Source organism: Trachemys scripta, chromosome 3 (genome assembly GCF_013100865.1).
Source record: "Trachemys scripta elegans isolate TJP31775 chromosome 3, CAS_Tse_1.0, whole genome shotgun sequence".
Classification (NCBI taxonomy): Eukaryota; Metazoa; Chordata; order Testudines; family Emydidae; genus Trachemys; species Trachemys scripta.
This window is the reverse complement of record NC_048300.1, coordinates 112,407,620-112,422,259: the sequence shown is the minus strand read 5'-3', so window position 1 is coordinate 112,422,259 and position 14,640 is coordinate 112,407,620. Positions and strand designations below refer to the sequence as shown.

Below are 14,640 nucleotides of genomic sequence, written 5' to 3'. Positions count from 1 at the left end.
GTTTCATAAATTGTATGTAGGGCCAGTTGGGGAGGTGTCGTGGCCTGGTCCCCACCTCCTATCTGCCCCTCCCTCAAGACTCCTGCCCCATCCAACCCCCCCTTTTCCCTGACAGCCCCCCCGGGACCTCTGACCACACTGCCGCCGCTGCCATCACGCAGCACAGAGACCGGGTCAGGCCGGGCTCTGCAGCTGCACTGCCTCAGGAGCTCACAGTCCCGCCACCCAGAGCATTGTGTCGGCAGAGAAGCGAGCGAGCTGAGGCTGCGCGGGAGGAGGGACATCAGGGGAGGGGCCCTTCAGTGATCCTGGGAGATCATTGCAACTCCTGGGATTGTGCCAGTTTACACCAAGAGGCAAACAGGACCTTGCAGCCTGAAGCTGCAAAAGGTGGCAAAAAGGCACATTTGCCCTCTCCTCCTGCCTCCCCTTCCAGCCTCTGCCTACTGAGAGGTGCAGCTCAGAATCAGAACCACTGTATTTATTAGTAGGTAATTATCTAAATGTGAAGACCAGTCCCTTACATAGGCCCATGCTACTGTGATATGGAAGTTCTGAAAGCATGGCAAGGGCACATAATGGAAATATACACGAGTAACTGTAATAATTTTAGGACTGGGAGAAGTGGGAAAGCCTGATTGAGACTGAACAGCCAATTGAGAAATACAACTTTCGCCTCAGCAGTGCACAACTTAGACGGCTCTATTTCAAACAGGAATTAATTCAGGGAAATTCTATGACCTCTGCTATACAGGAGGTCAGAATAGATAACCACAGTGATCCCTTGTGGCCCTAGAATCTATGACATACATTGCCATGGGCATGCAGAGCCAGAGAGGTGTACAATAAGCCCCTCCCCTTGGGTGACTGCACAAAGGCATTTCATTATAGCAAACCTTGTTCTCACTGCACTCTGCAGAGCACATGACATGTCCATTGGCGCATCCCCATGAGGAACAAGCTGTCAAAAAAGAGGTGAGGATGAAGTGAGGACATGGCACCAGACAGAGCAGAGCAGAAGGGGAGCAATCCGCTCCATTTTAAATAGAGTAATCCATTAGACTACATGTGTGCGCAAGTGCCCATCGACATGAATGAGGATTTCACCCTCCGTAAGGACATAAAAGTAAAAGGGAATCAAACCCAAGTGAAGCTACTAACTCTGAACCAATGTGATATAAAACTCTGAGTAAGTAATAGCAAAGGTGTTATTCAGAACAAAGCTTCATTAATATAAAAGTAATTTCAAGGGCATCAGATGTCCTGTAGGTAACCCACACTTTGATAGTCAGTGGGACTACATTGTGCCTGATAGGCACTGGCCTGAATGCAATCTGGTACAGAGAGAAACAATGAGAACTGATGTTGCTCAGCATCTCTGAAAATACAGCCACATATTTAGCTACCTAGCTTCAGTCGCACCTGAGTTTGAAACCTTTGGCCTTAATTGTCACGTGCCACTCACTTTTAGACATCTACTATAAGTAAATAGCTACCAACTCTACACTAGCAATTTATTGAAGACCAACTGATGGACCTGTATTTATGCTAAATAGCACCTTATTCTACAATAGTCCAACCAGGATCAATGGGATATTCTTGGAGGAAAAGACTACTCAATATGAATAAATTCAGTTAAATCCAGTAGTAAACAGTGACCCACTATACACATATGACATTGACAATGACAAGGACTCACACGTTTCATGGAGTAAACTCATCAACTAAGGTCAGGAAGGAATTTCCCCCTATGATACAGTAGCGCACATGGGATAGATGTGTAGATCTCAAATTTTCTCAGATATATTTAGTCTAGACCATTTTTGGATACAAGGTACTGCATAAGATGGACCATTGGTCTAGACTATATAGATCTGATCCAGCTCCAATTTAAATTAATGGCTAAACTCCCATAGATTTCAGCTGTACTGGACTGAGTGCTATGTTCCTATCTATGGCTTTTTTTTTTAATTCAGCACAAACTAAAAACTGATTAGAGCAGCTATACATGAAAGCCCAGTTACTAACTGACAGCAGTGCAATTCTTGAAGTAGAATCAGAATTAGGACCTAACTCAGTGACTGACTAGGGCAACAACTGACCACTTTCGGGGTATAACCATACTACAATAGAAATACAGGGAAGCCAGCTAAGGCACAGTGGGAGAAGTCATGGGAGGTGGGAGTGGGGAATGTATCTTGGCAAAATATTTTAGTTTCATGAAAAACAGAAGTGTCAGTTTCACTCACTTTCTAAGCCTCCAATTGCAAAGTCTACAGGAAATTGACGAAAGGGACCATACACCTCTACCCCGATATAACGCTGTCCTTGGGAGCCAAAAAATCTTACCATGTTATAGGTGAAACCACGTTATATCGAACTTGCTTTGATCTGCCGGAGTGTGCAGCCCTGCCCCCCCGGAGCGCTGCTTTACCGCGTTATATCCGAATTTGTGTTATATCGGGTCGTGTTATATAGGGGTAGAGGTGTATTTCTTTCTCATTACAAAAATGCCACTGTACAAACTTCAAGAAGATTGCACAGATGTAAAAAAGGGTGTAATTTTGTCCAATATATCTTCAGATACCCAGTCAGGAGGTTAAATTCAAGACTTAGTATTATTTAATTTTTATTTATTTGTCACACTGTCAAACTATGTTGAAGGGTACATTTTTTGCTGTTCATTCTAGTATAAAACTTTAAGAAAACGGAAATCATTTTATATTGCCAGTACTTAACATATTTGCCACCTAACCAGGTATATTAAATAAACTATATATTTTTCCGGTACATAAAAATGTTCCATTATAATAAAAATAGACCATTTGGGAACACCATTGGTATGAATGAAGTCCTCTAAAGCAGCAACAAATATTATTAAACAATAATAATGTTTACTATTATTATGAATCCATGTAGTCCACATAATATCTAAGGATAGTACTCTGCTCACACTAAACCTAAGTAGATGGAAGTTCAAATTCAGCAGCCATGGAACTTCCACCATATCAATACTCAACACATTATTTTTCTCTTCTATAAACATAAATATTGGATTTGACAGAAATTAGTTTTGTGCTGAGAGTGCTGCTATGCTGGATGGAGTTGCAGTTGAACTCCTTAGTCTAACTGTGCTGAGATCTCCTGGTTAGGATAACACATCTGCTATTCAATGTTCTAAAACATGAGCTCATGTGGAGATTAATTAAAATAGGTTTTAAGGTTAATTAGATAATAAGAACATTAAAGTTACTGATAATGTGATGCTGTTATTATTCTATATTTCTATACAAGAAAAGGAGTGTAAAAGACGGGTACAGCTAAGGATCACTGTGAACTGAACATGTTGGCTTAGGAAGAGACTATTTGAGCTGCAGCTGGTAATGCCATTCTGAATGCTTTTTATGAAGAGTACAGAACTGAGCATATCTGACCTTTACCTTGCATCACCTCATTAGAAAGAAGTGAAGTATGTGCTGGATGTTTCAGTGTTTTTCTTCACTAACTGTGAATGGAATATGGCTTATTTTATGGGAAATGCTTTATTTTACTATTCACAGATATAATTCAAGTTACTTAATAACTTCAATTCACTGGGTTCTACCTGAGGTGGTAAATAGATTTAGCAGGACTAAAAGTAATTGCCACACAACCAGTTGTGAGGGATAGAGTACAGAACAAATCCCCTTTTAGACACCCTTTAATAAGGCAATAGTCAACCTTAAAGAGATGTAGAATAACTTCATGAATAAGAGTCACAGAGAAGCTCTAAGTGTATAGCTACCTGACTCCCCGCCCCATGTGTTTACACTGTGATGCTGCATCAATATGACTGTATCATGATCTTCTGAGACAATGCCATGAGGCAAACATGGCATAGTAGCATCATGCCACATTCTGGGGATTTTCAAAAATTCTTCTTGATGCAGTCTCCCTCTCCTCTGTCCCCACCCCTAACCCTTCCAACTTCCTGGCTATTGGGAAGGTCAAAACAAATTTACCTCAACAACCCTGGTTCCTTTATAGGGCAACCCTGCTCTACCTCAGGGGTGTGTCAAACAACGTGGGGAGAGCTTCTGTGAAGGATGCTTGTCTTGAAGAGGAGCAGGCAAAGCAAAAGGCGCTGCCATCATCCTTGAAAATGCCAGGAGAGCCACTAGTGAGATTTTGAAGAACCCCATGAAGCTATCTTAACCCTCATCAGGGTCTCTGAAAGGATGATCAAGTTTTGCTAACCTTTTTGTCAATCTGATCGCAGTTCCAGACCAATGCCCTCACTTGGATTTGCTTTCCCTGACAGGACCTGGGTCAATGTAATATTTTCCTGTCTTCTAATGGGAACAGGCTCTCTTTCCAGCTAGCCTTCTCCCCTATCTTCATTTTTTTTTTGAGTGGGGGAGAGCCACAGGGAAAGGAGGAATGGGAAATAACAAAACAGACCCTCTCCCCATTTCTCCAAAATCCTATGATCTTTGCAGGGAAGTGAACAACCTGTCCCTTCTCTTTCCCTAGTATGAGGCAGGGCAACCTGCACATATTCCTCCAATTCTGTTGCTGCCCCATCACTGCCAGTTGCCTCCTTCTGGGGCAGCTCAGTCCCAGAAGGAGAGCACCTGTGTCAGGAAGATTCCTCAAAGCAAATAACAAAACAACAGGGACAATGCATAAACCACTAACTGATAAATCTAGGTCCAAAATGGATGTGTAACCTCTTGAGCAAATAAGTTGTTACACAAGGTTTGACTGAATTCATATCCCTGGATATGCAAACTTTGACTGTTCCCATAAAAACTTCAGCAAATTTTGTTTCTTTTAAAGTGTATGTGTCCTCTCTCTGAGATTATGTCCGCTCTGAAATAGTGCCACTTCTATTGTACACTTGGCACCATGATTCTAGAAAAAAAAATCAGTTAAATAAGATTAGGACAGTTGAACTGACTTAATGTCATGGGACCAACTCAGTTCTCAGTCATCAACAATGGTTCTCACTTCATTTTGCTACGTGTTTGAAGAAATTAGTGTGTGTGTGTGTGTGTGTCAGAGGGGAGATACAGCAAAAAGCAAAAAAAAAAAAAAAAAGATAGATCAGATGAGAGATTTCATACATTAAAAGCAATGAAGGTTTTCAATGCAGTTTCAGTTCTTGTTAAAATTAAGTATCCTGGAGTTATTGTTTGTGGAAAAACATGTTAAGATATTACTCCATTCTCCTGCACCTTTCTTGGCACGAAGGGATTATGATATATTTTAGCATTTGCCATACTTTCCCATTGACTTCACTTTTAAATTACCCTTAATTTTAATTCATGCAATTGCAGAAAGAAAATTTAAAAGCTCTAATAGTACAGCCATTAGTTCTCATGCTTTATTTAAAAATTCTATTTGCACACTTTTGCCATTTTGCTGCCTTTTAAAAATACAAAACAAACTTTAGTGCATAAAAAAGCAGAACTTCTCAGAAAAACAAAGACTAGTAGAACAGACTTTAACGATGTACGAAAGTACCTGTATAAAAATCCCCTTGCGCAAACATGTCAATCACATAGCGACAGAACGCATATTGATCTAACAGAGCAGAAAGGAAAAAGAGCAATGAGGGAACCAGGTTTAAAGGCCTTTTTTTTCCATGCAGCAGTGAAGATAAAGCTTAGCAGTGACAAAACACATTTTTGGCTATTTTTGTGATGTTTTCTCTTGGTATATTTTTCCAGCCTTAAAGTAATTCTCTCTCTCTTTCTCTCTCTCTCTCTCTCTCTCTCTCACACACACACACACACACACACACACACACAAACTGTTCAGTTAAAGTTCAGGGTCTTATTTCAGGCCACCATGTCATAGACTTCAGAGTTAGAGCTGAAACTCTGTCTTTAACTCCTCATTCTGTGTTCAGGTATTGAAGTGCAATTAGGGGTGATATTCACCTGCATAAAGTTTGCGTATGAAGGTTCTAAGTGGGGGAGGTTAGGGAAGTGGAATTCACCACTAACCCAGCACCAGCTGAACATCTCCCCATGCTGCTATTCCTGCCTTTGAACTGGAACAGCAGTCATAACCCTTCAGTGCTGGTTGCAGGCGGTACTGAGGCCAAATGGATCTGTATGAACCTGGAATTGTGGGTCCTTTGCTGGCCTACCACTAAGTCATTCCCAGCCCACCCACAATGTGACCTACACTGAGTACATGCAGGGAGCAGTTCTGCAGAGTGCAAGACCTGAACTGGCACTCCTGCTTAGCCTTCTGATCCCACAACATAACCCCTATGCAGGACATAAGCAATAAAGAGTGACTTGCATATGCCCGCTTCACTAGGGGTGAACTTCACCCAAAATGCATAAAATCACCCACTGTTCGGCAACATACAGCCAGGTGAACGAGAATCAAGTTTCAACTTTAGGGCCCAATCCTGGAAACACTACCAAGTGTTATGCTTGTGAACCAGAGTTGTGCTTATGAACCAAAGTTGTTCCATTAAAATCAATGAGACTACTCACAGTAAAAAGGTAATGGCAGGACCACACTCTTAGTTCTGAATTTCCTCACTTCAGTGGATTTAAGACAGAACCTTTATATCAGGTCAATTTCAATTTCTGAACATGGCTTAGTGAGTCATTTAAATTTTTTAGTCACTGGTTACTTTTAAACAGAAGAATCCAAAGTTCTCTCTCACAGAAAGAAAATGTGTATGAAAGTTCAATCCACCTATAAACTGAGGAGCTGATTTTGCCGATAGACCCAATGGCTTCCTTAGACACCATAATATTCTATGCTAAATTTTCTCAGTCAATAACATTTTATAACAGAGTATTTTGTTAATATGATTTTAGGAACTTTTCAAAGTCCAATGAGAGAGAGAGAGTTTACTCAACAGGAATATAAACAGGGCCCTGCAATTCAGCAACTGTGGAAGTTGCCACAGAATCATGTTCCAGATGCTAAGATTTAAATTTTTTTAAATGACAGCTAAGAAGTTCAGGATACCTGGCATTAGGCTTCTCAGGGTATATCTCAGGGTGGTGAAGCACTGAAATGGGTTACCTAGGGAGGTAGTGGAATCTCCATCCCGAGAGGTTTTTAAGGCCTGGCTTGACAAAGCCCTGTCTGGGATGATTTAGTTGGTGTTGGTCCTGCTTTGAGCAGGGGGTTGGACTAGATGACCTCCTGAGGTCTCTTCCAACCCTGATATTCTATGATTCTATGATCCACAAATTAAGGAGTGATTGCAGTGCAGACTGGCATACCCATGTTAGCCTTAAGCTAGCTGGTGTGGGTAATAGCGGTAGTAAGGCTGTGGTGGCATATGCTTTAGTGAGGGTTAGCTATCCTAGTATGAGTCCACCAGGGGCTCTGGGCACATACGTGTTTGCTGGCCTGTGCCAGGTTCCATGCCACTGTTTCTTCACTGATACTGTCTTGTTACCTGTGCTTGCTAGATTAAATGTATCATACCTTCATTTGTGGTGTAGATGTACTTTAAGTCGAAAAAGTGACCAAGAAATGCTGAGCACCAATTCATTTCAACTTTAGGCACCCATTGTGAAAAACCTTGGTCAAAGTTTCCAACATTTTCAGTTGTGAAGAAAATCGTTCATTTGTGGACTGAGTGCAAACCAATTGTAGGGATGTTTGCGTAAGTATGCAGTTAGCTAGAAACAATATCTCTAATGGAAAGGTAAACTGCCCCATTCATCTCAAAGATATGTTAATTTTGAAAGCTAATGATGACCATTTAAATGTCAACATTGTTTAACCATTGATCATTTTAGGACTAACATCCAATTAGCGTACTTCTCCAATAATCCCAAAAACTGCCTCCAAACCTTCCTAGCCTAGGAGACAAAACAAAACAAAAAAAGCCCATTTATCCCCTACTCACCTACCAAAGCGAGCAGCTTTGACAACTTCTGTGATGTAATTATGTGTTTTCCAAAAAAAAAATAAAGATTATGCAGGCTATTGAAAATTAAAAATGTAGAACCAACATAAATTCAATTAGAAAATTACATAACAGAAATTATACAGTGCTGATTGTATTGTTCATGTTCATACTTAATTCCCCAAAATCTCAATATTTAATTTATCTGAAGCTGCTGCAGGATTTCCCTCCACTGCCCAGGAGTACTGCAGAATCCCAGTCCCTTCCTGTAGAATTCAGGTCAAGCTTCCCATGGAGTACAAAGATCCTTGACTATAAACAGTTCTTGTGAAGCCTTTAAAGTCTATTGTATCACTCTGTAAAGGACCGCAAAAAATAAACGTTTATCTGATAAATCCAAAAGTGGCTAGAAAAACTATTTTCTTAAAAAAATTCTAAATATGAATTTATAAAGATATAGTTTTGATTGAAAACACTAATAATCCATTCAGATTGGGTACAGTCTATCAGTCAACAAACACTTAGGGACTTTAAGGTATTTGGCACTAAAATAAAAATATTCTCTGAAACAAGAAAAGGACACATATAAGAAAAATGAATCCTCTCAAAGGGCCCATCCAAAGCCCACTGAAAGCAATGGACGGGCTTCCATTGACTTCAGTGGGTTTGAGATCAGGGCCTAAAGGCATTAGTCCATTATTGACTAGAAGCCTGCAACATTTCATGTATATGAAATACCATTTTTTAATCTTAGGAATGCAAAAACAGATCTGAACTAGTTTCTTTCCCATTTATGTTACTGTAATTTTAAAACAGTCAAAAAAAATAATTATTCCTGTATAGAGATATTTTATGCTAAATTTCAGCCCTTGGTATTTTTTGAGTTACTTAAGCCCTGAAAATAATGCTTTGTAATGGAAATGCAGTCCTGATATTGAATTGCCATAGCACAAATAACACTACTGCTGTATATGAAACAGTAAGATGATCATGTTTCCAGTTATGCCAATGGGAAATTTTTGTCAATGATATCAATGCAAGAAACATGCCCTCAGGATTTCAAATAAAGATGCAATTTTCCAGTTGATTCTTGATACTTCAGAGCTTAAGATTCATTTTAAGTGAAGGTTTCCTTTTGAAAGAAGAATTTACTTCAGGGTTTCCACCTTGTAACAACATCGCACTGGAGGTGAATTGATTTGGAAACATCTGATATTCACCAGTGTTCTTAGAGATGCTTCAGTCACTTTGAATCTGAACCATTTTCTCAGAGCCTGATCCTGAAACAGTGTTGAGTGCATCCTGCAATGTGCCGAGCTCCTAACACAGTGAATAGGAGCTGAGGTGACTGACGCCTTGCAGGAAGGGCACAGCACCTTGGTGGATCAGCCCACTGGTCAAAACAATCAGCGTGCAGGAAACTGTTTTAATCTCCTAATGTTCCATTATGCCTAAAAGTTTCCAGTGTTTCATGTGAAAACTAAATTTATCTGGAATGTAAACAAATGTAAAGAACACTAACCCAACAGATAATAAGTGTCAGGAAAGGAGCCATATTTTTCCTAGGCCTCCAAATCTTCTAATAATTATTTTCAGATGTATAAAATTTTATATTTTAGGTAAAATGGCACAACCCTTCAGAGAGTGCATGATCATGGCCCAGAAATTATAGGTGGATCTGCTTGGGCAGATTCCTGCACCCAAGCAGTGTCCCACTGACTTCAAAGGGGCTCTGCACAGGCACAAGGGTATGTCCACAGGTATCAGTTGTAGGCTCAAGCAATTTTGCCTCATGATGTACCTCTGCCTCTGGTTATATCATAATAAACCCCAGCCTGTAGCGTGGCTGGATTATAGCAGGCCAGATTCTGCCAATCTTATTCAAACTGAGTTGTACCTTATTCCATAAGTAGTCCCAGTGTAATCAACATACAGCTCAATGTGAACAGAGAGTGGCAGAATCCCACCTCATTGTTGCAGAGATGCACCTGTACTGAATACCCACACATTATGCATGTCCTCATTTTTGGATGTAATTCATTTGCTTCCTCTTATGAGAATGACATTTCTTTCACTTTCAATTGAAATCTGGAACCTAGTCATGTGCCAGGACTGCATCAAGTCATGTGAGGCATTGCCATGTCATTGTGTTATACAAAGCATGGCAGGGCCTCACGTAGCCTGATGTAATACAAATCATACATTCCATTCTATCAACCATCATTTTTGTTATTGTTAAGCAGAAAATATGCACAGTTAAAGAAGGAAAGTATACTTCCTGATAGGTCACTGGGTAACTCATATTTAACCAAATTAATGTCACTATTAATTCAACATGTCACATTCTCTTTTTTTTTAATTCATTAAAACTTAGAACTATCTGATGATATCAGTTAAAGGGCAATTTAAAATACTTTTTTTAAAAATCCATCTGAAGTTAAAGATCTGAAAACCTTATTATTCAAATCTTCTGCTCCAAAATATTCAGTAATTGTGAACACTGGTCCTTGTTTTCTCAATGAAACATTCACATGCAAAATGAATCTTTTGCTGTGTCAGTAACAGTTGTCATGTTGGTGGCTTAGCTTAAGCATCTTTGTTTGTTTCATTTCCATTTAATGATCTGAGACCCAATGGGGATTGGCAGATACTACTATTTTTTTTTTCCATGTGTGGCGTTTGAGTTTGGTCTCTGCCAGCTTTAACTTCACTGTCTCTGTTTCTTTCCCACTACTCTTTTGGGATCTTCAGCTGTTTCCTCCTGGTTTTGTTTACCTTTCTTTTCTGATTTTGTTTCAGCCTTCACTGCTTTCTCCTCCTTCACTTTCGGTTTGGCCTTTATTAACCCAATGTCCTCTACTTTTGCTTCTGTCTGCTTGCCTTTTTCGGCTGTCTTTGATTCAGCTTTTCCATCTTTCACTTCCTTTTTAACTTTTTCTTCAACTTTGGAGCTCTTCGCTTTCTTCTCTTCTGCACGTAATAAAGAAATGTGTCAAAATCAGTCTTTCCTGAATAAATAACATCAAGCACTTTTAAATTCAAATTATCATAATGTATTATTTCTTTAGTGCTAACAATTTACACAACAACAACAAGAAGATGCAGGTAGTCCCTGCCCTGAACGGCTTACAATCTAATCAAGATGGACACAGAGAACAAGATAGAATGGGAAGCCCAAAGGAACAAAGGCATATAAATCACTCTAATCAAACGAGTGGATAAAATACTCAACAATTCTATTCCTTTTATAAAGTGTAGTAATGACATACAGTGCCTTTCATTATGAGGAGGGGAAGAATGTTCTTCCAGCCATAGCATACAGCTGGGAGTCAAGTGACTCATTCCTGGTGATGCTGTGAACTTGTTCTGTTAAAATGGGCAACTCACAACCAGTTTCGGCCTCAACTGCCCTATATGTAACATTGGAGATTATGACAGTGCTCTGCCTTGCTGGTATATTACATGGCTTTGTTAATTAAGGTTTTTAAGTTCTTTGAGATCATCAGCTGCAAGACGCTACACAAGTGAAATGTTTTCACTGTATCTGGTAGCACTTAGAGCTGAGCAGGAAATGACTTTCCCATCTCATGAGAATTTTTGAGATATTGAAAATTTGTTACATTCTGAATTGGGACAAAAAGACAAAAATCTCAAAAAAAATTGCAAACTGAAAAGCTGAAAAAAATTTCAGCTAGGTTAATCGACACATTTCATTTTGATAATTTTAATATTCATTTTGACTGACATTTTTCAACTTTTTTTTTTTTTTTACTATCAATTAGTTTACATTTCAACATGAAAAGTCAATTTTTCAAACTTTTTCCCCAAATCAACCCTTTCCCACAGAAAGTTTCATTTTTGATGAATCAGCATTTTCTGATTTAAAAAATTTCCATGGAAAATTTTCTGACCAAGTAATGAATTAAGCTTCACAACACCTGCCTGGTTGGGAATTAGAAAATTATTATACTTCTTTCAAATATGTGTAAAAGGGGGAACACACAATGATTAAAGACCCTATCAATCACCCATTAAAGTCAATGGAGAGATTCCCATTATTTTCAGTGGAGCCGGATCAGGATCTCCATGACTTGCCCATGGTCAGAGTAGCCAGTCAGTGACACAGTCAGAAATATAACGTAGCAGTCCTGACTGTTTGTTCACTGTACTTTCCACTGGGCACACTGGCCCTGATTCAGCCCTGCAAAACTGGAGTAATGTCATGGTGGATCAGGTCTACTGGATCCAAGCTTTGCAATCCAAGCATATATGTAGCCAGTCATTAATAGGAAAGCATCTCTAAGAACTGCAATATGGTACAATTTCTAGTTTAGTTGGGTCAGGCTGGGTAACACCTACAATACATAAGCTGCAGTTTTCTACAACATCTCTTAATAAAATCATTGTGATTATTAATAATATCTAGCCTGATCTGGTGAAGAACAGATTTTCAAAGTCCTTTTTTATTCTTACATGGCTCCCTCTAATTAAGAGCACCTGTAGTACACTTCTGCCAGTCCATAAGTAACCTTGCCAACCTATGATACCTTGAATCTGGAGAGTGAGCCCAAGTTTGGTAATAATGAATCATCCATGATTTTGTCTGGCAATGTTGTGATGAGCAGGATTACCAGAGTCGACGGGGAGCACTTCTGGGTTCGATTTATCACGTCCAGACAAGACACGATAAATAGAACCCAGAAGTTAGATTGCCTGCCACCGAACCAGCGCGTAAGTACAGACAAGCCCCAAGTGTGCTACTTCTGAAACTTTCAAGTTTATTTAACCTTGAGGCAGAACTCTGGAAGTTGCTGCAAAACTCATGTCTCCCATAATGTGGTGGCACAGAAATTCCCGCTAAACCACTGGGCCTATTAAACTGATTTTAACAATATGGAAACTGAAATTACCGATGACACCAGAAAACTACTGTTTATACAACAGCCAATTCCTAACTCCAAACAAAGTCACAACACTATTAAAATTCATAGGTGCTGGAACCAGGGATACTGGCAGTGCTGCCACACTCCTTGGCTTGAAGTGGTTTCCATTATATACAGGGCTTACAGTTTGGTTCAATAGCTCTCAGTACCCACACTATAAAAATTCTTCCAACACCCTTGCTAAAATTCCTGGTTGATCTTGTAAGTGACACTTAATAAGTCTGCTCTCGACTTTCTCTGTGATACAGTAGCACATGGTTTTATTTTGATTATCTTAAACAATCTATGTTTGTACTATCTTAAAGAAGATTCAACAAGTATATTTTATTTAATCGAAATTGCCAGTATATAGCTTACTTTCAGATACATTCACTCTCTGCTTACTCAAAATAAAGGTTAAACTTTTCAGCATAAACTGTTGTAAAATCAAAATGTAATGAAAAGGAATAGTTACCTTTAGGAGGCGCTTTCTTTTCAACTTTTTCCTCTCTTTCAGGTTTGTCTTTTTGAATTACTAAAAATCAATAAAAATTATACTTTTCTTTACAAAAATTGCTGTGAAAACTGAAGGAAAAGAGTTGCCAAAACACAACATTACAGAATCATGACACCTCGCGAACCTGTGTCTATTTCATATATTTACAGTTTACTTCATATTTCCCTCTTTTAAAAAAAGGCTCTGGGTTGTATGAATCAGTTACACACATAAATTGGTGATGTTTTAGCAGCAATCAAACAGAACTCCAAGGTGGCATGCAGATTTAAATCACTTTTCCATGAGGTTTCATTCTGCAACACAGAAGCAGATCAATATTCTACTCTGATACTTCTCTCCTTCCTCTCCCTGATTACCATTAAGCCATATTTTACAGGAACAAAACAGCCCTGAAAGTTATCTTCACTTCATTCAAGTGGCAGCTAAATAACAGCAACATTCTCTTTTAACACATTTCACTCTGGAATGGACATTCAATATTATGATCTCTTGGGTATATGCTTCTTAGCTGATGTATTTAGATGGTGTTCTTGCCAATATAAGTTCTTGGGCCCCTTTATCTGGGGAAAAAAGCTACCCTGAAGTCTGCTTACTCAGCCTTCAGAGGATCTCCTATGAGTAGGGGGAAATTTAAATGGTTCAGAACCATCCATGCATTGCCTGGGCATCCCCATGCCCTTGTGATCCCCAGCTGCTGGAATGACCCTTAGCACTACTGGCAGCTGACATGACGTAGAACAAACCTCAGATAAGATGAGAAGTGGCCTGACACACACTGAGGGAGGGGCAGCTCAAATTAATGAGATGTGCACTAAGCACATCCACAGAAACTGTTGATACACAGAATCCTCCCCCAGGATTTAGACCTGGTCTATACTAGAAAATTAGGTTGATTTAATTGAGTTGGTCAGGGGTGTGAAAAATCCACACCTGAGTGGCGTAGCTAAACCAACCTAAGTCCCCATGTAGACAGCGCTAGGTGGACAAAAGAATCCTTCCATGAACCTAGCTACCACCCCTCGGGGAGGTGAATTACCTATGCTGACGTAAGAATCCCTCCCATCAATGTAGATCATATCTACATTGTTACAGCTGCAATGGCACAGCTGCAGCATTTTAAATGTAGACAAGCTCTTAGAGAGAAATGGAATGGAATGTCTCCCTAGCTACTAATGACAGGTTTCAGAGTAACAGCCGTGTTAGTCTGTATCCGCAAAAAGAAGAACAGGAGTACTTGTGGCACCTTAGAGACTAACAAATTTATTAGAGCATAAGCTTTCGTGGACTACAGCCCACTTCTTCGGATGCATATAGAATGGAACATA

The 14,640-nt window shown here is 39.5% G+C and overlaps 1 protein-coding gene across 1 annotated transcript in view; it reads right to left on the bottom strand.

The window, feature by feature from the left end:
- TRDN (triadin) overlaps window positions 1-14,640 on the bottom strand; it is a gene marked incomplete in the record, with an annotated part of 278,678 nt that overhangs the window by 167,814 nt on the left and 96,224 nt on the right. Inside the window, 1 exon segment of the mRNA XM_034765753.1 lies at window positions 10,652-10,846. Within this exon segment, the coding sequence (XP_034621644.1) occupies window positions 10,652-10,846 (195 nt within the window).